The 12,481-nt window shown below is 49.6% G+C and overlaps 1 protein-coding gene across 1 annotated transcript; it reads left to right on the top strand.

Moving 5' to 3' along the window:
- The first annotated feature begins 1,565 nt into the window (after nucleotides 1-1,565).
- RLBP1 (retinaldehyde binding protein 1) lies at nucleotides 1,566-12,281 on the top strand. The gene is made up of 8 exons (XM_014788682.2): nucleotides 1,566-1,824; nucleotides 4,213-4,304; nucleotides 4,574-4,702; nucleotides 5,945-6,149; nucleotides 7,718-7,896; nucleotides 10,011-10,169; nucleotides 11,114-11,224; nucleotides 11,545-12,281. Exons 2-8 carry the CDS (start codon nucleotides 4,293-4,295, stop codon nucleotides 11,701-11,703), a joined length of 954 nt encoding a protein of 317 aa, XP_014644168.1. The 5' UTR covers nucleotides 1,566-1,824; nucleotides 4,213-4,292; the 3' UTR covers nucleotides 11,704-12,281.
- The last annotated feature ends 200 nt before the right edge of the window (nucleotides 12,282-12,481 follow it).

Below are 12,481 nucleotides of genomic sequence, written 5' to 3'. Positions count from 1 at the left end.
TACAAAATCTATTTTGTAATTTTGTTGAATTTTGTTGAATTCTATCTATTCAATCTATTTTGTTGAAAAAGTAAAATCACACACTAACTTGTTCCCAACATACTTAAAAGTTTTCCAATAACTGAATCCAGTATCAGTTTTTAAATCTGAATTTAAGTTAATTAAAATTTACATTTCAGTTCTTTGGTCACATTAGCCCATTTCAAGTGCTAAAAAGCTACATATGGCAAGTGGCTTCTGTATTGGACAGCACAGGACTAGACTTCCAGGGAGCAAAATGATGGAAATGAAGGGTTCCCCAGCTCCAGAGAGGACTTGGGAGGGAAACAGCCCAAGAGCCAGCAGCAACCAGAGCAGGAGTTCAGGGAAGGGGCTGTTGGAAGCAAAGGGCTTGAAGTTACCTTGCTGCACCCCAACATCCGAGCCCCAGGCATTGCAGACTGCTCTGGAGGAAGGGGTCTGGAGAGGCGGGGGGTCAGGTGCTGGTCCCAGGGCACTGCCCTCTAGGGACACTCTCACAAGGCCCAGGGTCTCTGGAGAGAGCACAGGAGGGTGAAGAGATCCCAGACCTATCCCCAAGTAGGAATGGGTTGAAAAACAAGAACTATTTCTGGGGAAAACCAAAAAGCATTTCTGGGGACAGATTCTGGAGAATGTCCTGAGCACAGGAGCTTGACCCTGCCCCAGACACCTCCAGGAGGCAAAACCAGGACTGAGGGTGACATTATAGAAGACTGCCTGGGGCTCAGACCAAGGATTAGTTTTAAAACAAGGAGGATTGTCCAGTAGTGGAAACGGGGAGCTCCCTGCCCTTGGAATCCTGGAGAGAGAATATTCTAAATAATCACCCCCGCCCCCCAGTGGAATACCAAAGCAGAGACTGGGAAGCCACCTGTTGATGGGCTGCAGAGGGGTTTCTTGCTGTACAGAGAGTTGGATCATATGAGTCTGCTCCACCCAGATCCTACTGATTCTGTATTTGGAGTAACTGCCAGCATTTACTGCGCATTTACATTTACTGAGGGTCAGGCACTGAGCGAAGCCCTTGACTGCCGTTTCATCCTCACTAAAGCCATGAGCCTGTCCTCTATTATCCCCACTTCTCAGAGGAGGAAACTGAGTCACTGAGGAGTGAAGTCACTTCTCATAGCTAGAAGGTGCTTGAGCTACGATTTCAAAGTGGGCATCTGGTTCCAGAGGAGGCTCCTATCACTGCACCATACTGCCTAGAAGGCAGGTCGGCCTGTCTTGTCCTCTCCCCACTCAGCTTAACCAGCTACATTTCCCAACTGGCTCCACTCACTGTGGAGCTGACAACTACCACGCCAGGCCCTGCTGGGCGGAGGGAGATGGTGATAGGCCTGGATCATCACAGCTACCATTGCATCCCCATTCACATTGAAAATGTCCCTCTACCTCTTGCACATCTTACTTGCAAGTGTAAGGTGTGCTTTCTCAGACCCCGTGCGATGAGAGGGAGGGCAGGGAGGAGGGGATGGGGCTGGCCCAGATCCCACTCCCACAGCCTGGCTTCCACATGGATGAGCAGGAACTTGGGAGCAGACGCACACAAAGGAGGGCTTTGAGGTGGCTCCAGCCAGGCCCAGGCCAATCCCCTCTCCCCTCCGGTGCTTCGCTTGCCCCAATCTGGGCCTCCCTGTGAGCCTGATTTAACGGGAAACTGTGGGCCATGAGAAGTTCCTTGTGACACACTAATCCCAGCCTGCTGACTGGACCGCACCCCCAGCAGAGGCAACCTCCTGGCTCTCGCTTCCCAAGGACGCAGGCTCCAGGTGGCCCAAGGAGGAGCTGCCAACTGAGCAGGTAAGTCAGTAGCAGGGGCCTGACTGGGCCAGGGAGCCCAGGACTGGGGTGAGGAGGCCAGGGGTGGTGAGACCACATCCCAGGCTGCCTGTAAAACAAACCAACTGGCCATTCTCCAGGTTGAGCCAGACCAACCTCATGGCAGATTTAGCAAATAAAAATACAGGACACCCAGTTAAATATGAATTTCAGATGAACCAACAAATACTTTTTTAGTATAAGTATATCCCAATAATTGCAGGGGACATACTTATACTTCTAAAGTGTTTGTTGTTCCTCTGAAATTCACATGTAATTGGGCATTTTGTATTTTATCTGGTAACACTACCTGGCAGGGAACAGCTTCGATGTGGAGTGAGGGGTGGGTATTTTTTCATTGTATACAGCTCAGAAATCAGTATTTTAAAAAAATCAGGGGCCAGCCCTGTGGCATGGTGGTTAAGTTTGGCACGCTCCACTCTAGTGGCCCAGGTTCGCGGGTTTGGATCCCTGGGCGTGGACATACACCACTCATCAATCATGTTGTAGGGCGACCCCCATACAAAATAGAGGAAGATTGGACAGATGTTAGCTCAGGGCTAATCTTCCTCAGCAAAAAAAAAAAAAAAAAAAAAAAAGTTAATAGATTGGGCATATTTAAAAAGGAGTTGCTGTAGTGACTTTACCCCTCCATTTCTAAGATCTAGATCTTGTCCTGATGATCTGCTTAACTGGAGAGGGGGGTCCAGCCACTACCTCCCCTGTCTGAGCTCCTCAGGGCAGTTCTATCAGCTTCTCCATTCCTGTCCCAGCAAAACCCAAATGAGAGTGCAGCGGCATGTCAGTCAGTCTGTCTCTGTCTGCATAGTTGGAAGTCTACCTGCCAGAAAGATGGCTTAGATTTGGTTCCTGTTGGTGGATTACAGCCCCTAGAACTTCCCTGCCCTGGCTGGGGCTGTGGAATGGGAAAGACAGGAAATAGGAATCCTCAGATATTCCCTGGGATCCTCCAAGTTTCTCTGTGCAAGTTGGGATAGTGATCAGCATAACGCTAAGAAAGGGAAGGGAAACTATGTTTTAGAGCAAAACACTGTGCTATGTACCTTACAGAAATTATATGATCTTCATTACAACTCTATTTGGTGGGTATGATTATTATTCCCAATTTGCAGATGAGGAAACTGAGGCTCAGAAAGCTTAAATAACTTGCTTAAGGTCACACAGGTGGTAAATGACAAAGTCTGATTCAAACCCAGGTCTCTCTGACCCTAAAGGGTTTTCCAGGACACCAGCTCTCCTCGGGAGTTTGCCTGGAGATGTCTTGGTTCTAGGTGTCAAAGCAGTCTTGGTGTCAGGCAGGCATAGGTTCAAATCCCAACTCTACCACTTACCAACAGTGAAGAGGTGACAGAACTGACCACTGGGAACCTGGTCAGAGGCAGGAGCAGGGTGGGGATGGGGGTCCTTGAAGGCACTGGGGATGTTTAGATGGGAGAGGAGAAAATCTGGAAACAGAAGAGCTGTCTTCCAAAATACTCAGTGGTGAGCAGGTTGTCATGTGGGCAATCGATGAGATTCATTCTGGTGGCCAAGCACCGCTTCTGCCTACAGTATTTAATTAAATCTTCATCATAGCCCTCCCATCTCCCTTTTACAGGGGACGACAAAGACTCAGAACCCAGGTCTGACTTTTGCCACAACAGGCTGCCTCTCGGTGCCAACCGAAAGTCACAGCTTGGGCTTGAGTCCCGATCCCTGGCTATTTCTGGCTGTGTGACCTTGTTCAATTCACTTATTGTCCCGGGCCTGTTTCCTCCTTTGTAAAATGGGAATAATACACCAGCCCTGGCTCTGAGATAATGGATTTGAAAATACTTAGTGCATCACAAAGCACAGAACACCCACCCAGTATTATGTTTATGTAACGAGTCATCACCCCTCTTGAGAACAAATGCACTGGGGATGGGGCCATCCACTAGGCTGGGAAGCTTCTGAGGGCCCCCTTTGGGCTGGAGAAGGAGGGCCACAGACGGAGAGGGGATTGCTTTATCCTGCAATGACCAAGTAACAGATTGGAGGCCAAAATTAGTTTTTTCCTGGCTGGCCAACTCATCTTAAGAATTGAGGTTTGAGGTATTTTTGTGTGTATTCCTTCTCAAAGGCGTGTTTCCCAAAGTGTAGTCCAAGAATGACCTTTAGAGCCACCTAGGGTGCTGCTTTAAAGTGCAGATTCCTGGGCCCCAGTTCAGACTTCCTGAGTCAGAATCACAGGGTGCAGGGGCCAGGCATCTGCATTTCTAACAAATGCCCTAGGTGATTCTGATGCACTAGAAGGTTTGAGGTCCGTTGTTCTGAGACAATAACAGAACAGTTCCTCCAGACCACTGTGGCCCTGACTTCCTCTCCTAGGGAGGAGGGTGCCTGGAGACACCAGGAGGAGGAAGCAGGGCTCGTCTTTTTCTGAGGACTCTGAGTCTTCCAGAGGCAGCATGTCAGAGGGGGTGAGTACCCCTCTGCCCTGGGGCTCCCCTCCATCCATCTGCCCTCCTTCCCTCTCTCCCTCTCTGTTTCTCCATTGTCTGGTCTGCCCAGGGATGTGGGTACTCACTCCTACAGTCTCTCTGTGGCTCCTGATCCCACCCAAAGGGAAGAGGTTTAACAGTGACCTTGGGCAAAAGCACTAGTTTAGAGTCTGAGCAGGCCCTTTTGACTGGCTCACTTGGGCTGATGGGGGCCTGTTCCTGCTTTTTCCTGACTCCTCTCTGCCTAGGCGGGCACGTTCCGCATGGTCCCTGAGGAGGAACAGGAGCTCCGTGCCCAGCTGGAGCGGCTTACAACCAAGGACCATGGGCCTGTCTTTGGCCGGTGCAGTGAGCTACCCCGCCATACCTTGCAGAAGGTGAGGAGGCCCAGGGTGCTGGGAGGGGCAGGCTAGGGAGGCAACAAGGGGGGCATGTTGATAGCATCCTCTCTCCTGTAGAAAGAGTCCCACCCCAGCTCTCCAGGTCATCCTGGACCTAATGGACTGGCCTGTTCTAGGGGCCATCTTGGAGGTCAAGGCCATAGCAGCAACTGGGCTGACCAGACATCCAAGCCAGCCTAAATCCAAGACTACAGCACCAACAAGGTTCCCTGAAACTAGTGCCAGGACCTAGGGCCTCTGGACCAGGGATCATCCTAGACTCGTATGTGAGGAACATTGGTTTGCAAGTGGCCCTGGGGAACGGGGATCCAACTGCCCCCACTAGATAGGCAAGAGGCCTGAGTTCTAGAATCAGGCCTACTTCCAACTTGCTGTGTGAACTTGAGCAAATTGCTTTCCCTCTCTGGGTCTTGCATTTTGTACCTATGAAAGAAGGTTGTTGGACCAGCTCAGAGATTATCAGACTGTGCTCTGTGGAGGTTGGCAGAGCTGTCTTGGGGCTGAGCTGAGCCTGGGCTCCTGGCTTCCGTCTTTGCTTCCCTGGGAAGCAAAGGGAAAGGTGCTCTGGGTTCCCTCAGACCTGACCACCCCATGCCTTCCCCCCCGCATGCTGTGCAAGGAGAGAGCTACCTGAGGCATGCTGGGGATTTCTCCAGGCCCAGCCAAGGGGAGGAATGTGAGGCTCTGGGGCAGGGGGCAAGCTGCCATCTGCTGGGTATCTTTGTTTTTGAAAAGATTGGAATTAAGCCTAGGAAGCAGCAGAGTGAAATGATTAAAAGTCCAGCCTGAGCAGAAGTCCCAGCTCCACCCCTTTCTGTCTGGGTGACCTGAATGAATCTCTTCACCTCTATGAGCCTCAGTGCACTCATCCTGAGAAATGGGGATGAGAATACCAACCTTATTGTGACGGGGTCTGGCAAAGACTTAAAAACATAATGTATTTAAAGGACTTAGCAGGGTGCTAAGGAAGGGCTCTAGTAAATGCAGGCTGTTACCATTAGAAACATTTAGACCTCTGTCGGTCTCCTACAAACAAACCCAGGATGAGCAGTTTCACCTAATTTTCTCCAAATGGAGAAAGTGGCAGCCTGAGGCGCTGCCAGTGCAAATGCGGCCCCTCCGCCCTTCAGCCGGTCTGGCCCCAGTAGGAGACTCACGGCGTGTGTCCTGCTCGGCGCCCACCTGTGACTTCGCGTCTCCACCACACCCTTGTTTCAGGCCAAGGACGAGCTGAATGAGACGGAGGAGACTCGGGAGGAGGTGGTGCGAGAGCTGCAGGAGCTGGTGCAGGCGCAAGCGGCCTCTGGGCAGGAGCTGGCCCGCGCGGTGGCCGAGAGGGTGCAGGGAAGGGACACCGCCTTCTTCCTGCGCTTCATCCGCGCACGGAAGTTCGATGTGGGGCGAGCCTATGAGCTGCTCAAGGGTGAGGCCCACGGTGGAGGGACGGCCCTGGGAAGGCTGGGGTGGGGGGGGTCATGAGGATGCTGTTGACCCTCACCCAAGCGCTGAGGAAACCGACCCCTCCACTTCCCTCCTGTTCCCTGCCCTGCGCAAGTCCCTGTCTCTGAGCCTCCTTACCGGTATCCGTACAATGCGTGTGTGAACTAAATAGCCTCCGAGATCCTTTTCCGCTCAGACGATGAATGAGTGAGCCTGGCGGGGACCAGATGCCTAGAGATCTGGCTCCTTGCTCCTCTCTTCCAGTTTTGGGATGTAATGAGTAGAACTGAGTCACCCAAATTGGGTGCCCAAGGAGAGGAGGATTTTCCCCACCAACTACCACCCCCACACACCCCTCAGAGCCCAGGCTCTGGCTCGGGAGTGCTGCGGGGAAGGTGGGTAGCCGCCTGACTCCCGCAGGGACCTAAACCTATGCAGAGTGGAATTGAAGATGGCGCCAGCCCTGGGAAGGAGCCGGAGAACAGAACGGCCCTGGCCCTGCTGGCTGGCTGAAGGAAGACAGGTTTCCTAAGGAAATCCAGTGCTTGGTGCTGGTGGAGGGAGCGGGTGTCTGAGCAGGCCCTCTGAAAAAGATTCTCCTTTTCCTCCTTCTTCCTTCCTTCCCCAAATGTCAGTTCCCTGCCGTGCTGTGCCAACCACTGCTTGAGGCCAAAGGATGCAGCGGAGAACAAAGCAGACGAGAGCGGCCTGCCCTTGTGGACCTTCTATTCTAATGGTGGAAATAATAAACCAGACAAATAAAGTGGACATATATAGACTGTTCGATAGTAAGAAGGGATAACAAGAAAAATAAAGGGGGCAGATATAAAGGATTAAGGGGTTGAAGTTTTAGGTATAGTGGCCAGGAAGGTCCCGGTGTAAAGGGAATTTTTGAAGAAAAACCTGAAGGAAATGAGATAGATATCTGGGGAAGAGCAGTCAGCAGAGGGAGCAGGGAGGACAAGTCTAGGGGGTGACAGTGTGGGGAGTGCTGCAGAGCAGCAAGGAGGTCTGGCATTCCCTTGGCAGGTGCTCCCCAAACACCTCCTCTGGGCCTGGCTCCTCCAGGTTTGGTGATGGAGACGACCACAGAGAGGCAGGGGCCTGATCAGGACGGATGAGATAGAAGTGCAGCTGGAATCAGGAAGGGCCCCTGTGTCCTGCCCACGGTTTGGATTTTATTTGGGGGTTTTCTCCCCTCCTTCACTCAGCTAACCCTGTGCCGAACTGAAAAACCTGTGCCTCTGCTCATGGGAAAGAGAAAAGAAGGAATAATTGTCCTTGGATTTAGGATTACACCTCATTTTGTACAGTTTACAAATAATGTTCATACCTAGAATCTTGTTTGATTACTGCAACAATTTGGTGAGATAGACCAATATTATCCTCCCGTTTTTTGGAGAGAAAACATGGGGCTCAGAAGGGGGGGGTATTCTGCTCAGTCACACGCAGGAGGAACCAGGCAGGAGCCCAGGTCTCTGGACTCCCACTGTGTGCCACCCCAGGATGGGCGAGCTCCCTGAGGGGGCTCCTCTGTTCTCCCTCCGCCAGGCTACGTGAACTTCCGGCTGCAGTACCCAGAGCTCTTCGACAGACTGTCCCCGGAGGCTGTGCGCTGCACCATCGAGGCTGGCTACCCTGGTGTCCTGTCCAGTCGGGACAAGTATGGCCGAGTGGTCATGCTTTTCAACATTGAGAACTGGGACTGTGAAGAAATCACCTTCGACGAGGTCAGCAAGGGCTCGCTTGGCTCCCTCCCACCCTCTGGGCTGGATTCCCTCCCCCGGGGTCTTGGCCTATATTGGACCCTCACCCCTGGCTCCCCAGGAGGCGAGGTCTGTGGAGGGGGGTTGGGGGAGGAGGCAGCCAATGCCATCAAGCCCTTTCCAGGCAAGGGGAGAATTCCTAGGATGTGCCAGGGCTGCTGGAAAACCCATAAGCTTTGCAGGCGTTGCCCACTGGCCAATACATGGCTGCCCCCTGGTATCCCTGCCAAGCTGGAGTGACAGCTGTGGGCTGCCATCTGGGGTCAGCCCTGCCAAATGCCAAAAGCCGAGAGCAACACAGAGAACAGGGATTAGTGGACTGTGGGCTGGGAGAGATTCTGGAAAGTACAGGTTCCAGCCTGTTTAGCAGCCTGAGTTCTTTGCATTTATATATACGGATTTTGCTTGTCAAGCCCTTGAGAGAGCTGCCCTAAGCGGGGGAATTAGGGTTTGTCTTGTGAGAACTTTGGCATGTGCCACCAAGCCTTAAAAAAAAATAGTAGAAATTCATTTTAGAAAATGCTGTCTAGTTGTCCTAACACCATTTATTTAAAAGTCCTTTTTCCCAATGACTTGAGATGCCATCTTTATCACATTGTATATTTTCTTGTGTACTTGGGTCTATTTCTGGACTTTCTATTCTGTGCCATCGGTTTTGGTCTATTCATGCTCCAATACCCCAAGGTTTTTATTTTAGGGATTATCTAGAATGTTTAATGTCTGTTAGGGTTACTTCTGTCCTTATTGTTCCTCTTTTTCAGGACTTTTCTAGCTATTCTTACATGTTTACCTTCCCCTATGAACTTTAGAATTAACTCGTCTGGCCCCAGGAGAAACATGAGGAATATTTTTATTGGGATAACATTAAATGTAAATAACAAACTTGAGGAGAATTAGCATCTTTATGAATGCAGTATCCATGGCCGGTTGTACCATTCACAAGATGCGATGCCTTCCCTTTTAGGAGCCTACTTCTGAGCTGTCAGGAGTGTTTTAAAGTTTTCCTCACAAACCTTATGCACATTTCTCATGAAGTTTGTCTTAAGTATTTATTTTATTGTAGTTTCTCTAAGTGAGGCTTTGTCTGCCATTATATCTTCTAATTGGTTATTGTTTGTAATTATGAAGATTATTGTTTTTGTATGTTAATTTTATATCCTGATATTTTACTGAATTCTTTTCTTATTTATATGATTGATTCTCTTGGGTTTTCCAAGAATACTATCGTAGTATTGTCAATAGAGGAAATAGTTTTTCTTTTCCTTTTCTACTTCTTATGCCCCTGATTTTTTATTTTTAACTCGATTGCATTGGCTAATATTTCCAACACAGAGTTAAATGGTGGTAGAGAGAGTGAACATCCTTATCTTTTTCCTGCTCTTACAAGGAATGCCTAGAGTGTTTTCCACTGAATAAGATCCTGGCTTTACAACTGAGGCATATGTGTGTGTGTGTGTGTGTGTGTATGTGTGTGTGCACGTATATATATTCAGGAACAGACTTAAAAATATTTTTCTTATTACATATTTCTTATTACATAAGTGATATCTACTCATTAGAAAATATTAAAAAAATCATAAACGTAAAATCATCCCCAATTCTACCACCCAGAGATTTCTACCATTGACATCCTTCCAATCTATTTTTTCTAGAAACACACACATGCACACATACACATATTTTTTCTTATAAAAATGGGATCATGCTCTATAATAATATACCATGAATGAACATTTTCTTATATCATTAGTCTTATATATTATTTTTAACTGCTCCAGAATATTCCGTGGCATGAATGTACCATAATTTCACCAGTCCCTTATTGTTGGACATTTAGGTTGTTTCCAATGTTTTTGCTATTATGACGATACAGGGACAAACACTCAAGCATCTAACCATAGATAGGACGTTCAAGGTTATTTTCTTGGGATACATTCACAGAGGTGAAATGTCCCAACCCAAAGCCTATGACAAATTACCTCCAGGAGAGGATGTACCAGATAGCTCTCCCCTCAGGACCTTGAACCTTAAGTATCTTTGTGGGATGGATCTTACATCCTGTTCACGTTGTGCCCAAGATCTTGCAGGCGTATTGTTTCATCCTGGAGAAGCTCCTGGAGAATGAGGAAACTCAAATTAATGGCTTCTGCATCATTGAGAACTTCAAGGGCTTTACCATGCAGCAGGCTGCCGGGCTTCGGGCTTCCGATCTCAGGAAGATGGTGGACATGCTCCAGGTGAGGTCTCAGAATTCTGTCTTGCAGGAGCCTCTGACATGTTGGGAGGTTGGGAGGCTGGGCCTGGTTTCCTGGTTTAATAGTGCTAGCAGGGACCTGAGAAGATGACTACCTAGTCATTTATCCCAAGAAAATAACCATAAAGAGCAGTGACAACCACCAACACTTGCATGGTGATCAACACTGTGTCAAGTATTCACATCCATTAATTCATTTGCTCCTTGAGAGCATTCTCTTCCTGCTTTCCTGCTTCATTTTACAAACCTGGAAACCCAGGCTGAGATTTGAGTGACTTCTCAAGGTCACAAAACTCTAAAATGGCAGAGGCCAGACTTGAGCCTACACTTTCTGATCTGGAATCCCATTCTCTGTCCACATATGTCACACTGCCTCTCTTTGAATGTGGATTTCTCTTGAGAAAGGGATATCACTGACGCCCCTAACAACTGGCTCCTATATATACTGATGTGTCATTAGTCCTTTCTTAGGGCTCTCTTTAAATCTACTTTATGTGTATCTGGGAAAGGAGGTGGGGGTCGTGGGAGGGTTTGAAGAACAATGAGGCATCACAGAATGTCCCTGTGGTCTATAATAGTTTGCAGTCCACTCAGCAGGCAGAGTTTGAAAGAACTCAGTCACCTAAACACCAAGCAAGGCTACCTTTTCATTTCTTTATTCTACCCAATTGCCAGGTTTTATGCATCAGCAGGGAGAGGGTTGGGCCGTATGGCTTCCGGGGCTTCCTCCCTGCAGTTTGGAGCTGCAGTGAAGCTGGGGCTCCCCAGTTGCTGGCCCAGGGATGGAACTTTCAGTGAGCTGTCCTCTGGGGCCACTGTGTGATAAGACAAGTCTGTCCTTGTGCCATGGGGAAAGGCAGTGGGGGAGTGAGTGGGAGCCTCTGAGGCTATTGGGGGTGTGTTGTGGGGTGCTCTCTGTCACTGCAGGATTCCTTCCCAGCCCGGTTCAAAGCCATCCACTTCATCCACCAACCATGGTACTTTACCACGACCTACAACATGGTCAAGCCCTTCTTGAAGAGCAAGCTCCTCCAGAGGGTGAGTGCGTGGCCTGCACAGGGAAGGTGCTCAAATCGTTGAACGTCTGGTGAGTGAGTGAGTGAATGGGGGCTGTAGCAGGAAAGGGTTCATGAGACAAGACGGGGGAGGGTAGGGGGAGAGGGGACCCCACCTGAACCCTCCCTAGACTCTGTGCCATGGTCGTGATCTGAGTGGATCCCACAGACAGCACAACATGGAGCACCATGGAGAAGGACAGAGATGGCATACTGTGCCTTTGTCTTCCTGTCCCTCTCCTCCCCTTCATCTCTCATCCTAGGGCACTCCCTGCTCAGCTCTGGCTCCCTGCTTCCCTACAGGTCTATGTCCACGGAGATGACCTCTCCAGCTTCTTCCAGGAGATCGACGAGGACATCCTACCTGCTGACTTTGGGGGCACACTACCCAAGTATGATGGCAAGATTGTGGCTGAGCAGCTCTTTGGCCCCCGGGCCCAAGCTGAGAACACAGCCTTCTGAGGATGTCTGCTGCCATCTGACCTGTAGTTAGCATCCCCGGGCCTCTCCTCAGCTGCTCTGGACCCAGAAGACTGGGGAAAGGGCTACCTGGGGTGACTGTGATTCCCCTGAACCTCCCTAAGCTTGGGTGAGCTCAGGTGTCACCCTCCTCCCGAGTTGGGGGACAATAAAGCAGGGGGAATTCCCTTGAATGAGAAGAATTGGGGGCAGTTATATTCCTATTGCTTCTGAAGCTTTAGGATAGTAACTTGTGTAGGGTTGAGTTTCAAAGACTCTAATTAAGCTTCTCAATGATTTCCTTTGTAACAGTTTTGCTACTTAGGGTCTGTGAAAACAGGTAGGGAGGCTGTTTAACAGTCTCTTCCCTGGCCAAAAAAAAAATACAATGAAAGGATAAAAGAGAGGGGGTATAAGTGCAAATGATCTGGCAAGCACAGCAATCTTGGCAGCCGGTAGACAGGGGAGGGGTTTTCCATGGAGAATTCCAGGGTGGAAGCAGCCTTGACAAGGCTCCATTTTGGGGTGGCCTGGTCCCTCAGTCAGGTGCACTCTGATGTGTGCATGTGCAGTGATGGTCAGGAGCTTGCACCTCCTTCCAGGTGGCAGTTGTGTCCCCCTCCTGTCTGTAGAGTCTCTCCATCAAAAGCTCTCTCCTCCAGACCCCTGGCCTCAAAGATGGTTTTACTTAGATTTACAGATGCTGTCTTCTTTGAGCACTCCCAGTCCTCAAGTTATGCAGTGAAAGCTCTTTGTCTTCAGTCTCAGGCACTTTACAGTC

The sequence above is a fragment of the Ceratotherium simum genome, chromosome 3 (genome assembly GCF_057802395.1).
Source record: "Ceratotherium simum simum isolate JZ-2026a chromosome 3, ASM5780239v1, whole genome shotgun sequence".
In the NCBI taxonomy this organism is placed as follows: domain Eukaryota; kingdom Metazoa; phylum Chordata; class Mammalia; order Perissodactyla; family Rhinocerotidae; genus Ceratotherium; species Ceratotherium simum.
This window is presented reverse-complemented; position numbering and strand designations above follow the sequence as displayed.

What these genes read in the sequence shown, in the direction of transcription:
- RLBP1 (XM_014788682.2), top strand. An exon ending in CCCGCCATACCTTGCAGAAG is followed by an intron (nt 4,703 to 5,944) that starts GTGAGGAGGCCC and finishes CCCTTGTTTCAG; the next exon opens with GCCAAGGACGAGCTGAATGA. An exon ending in AAGAAATCACCTTCGACGAG is followed by an intron (nt 7,897 to 10,010) that starts GTCAGCAAGGGC and finishes GTTGTGCCCAAG; the next exon opens with ATCTTGCAGGCGTATTGTTT.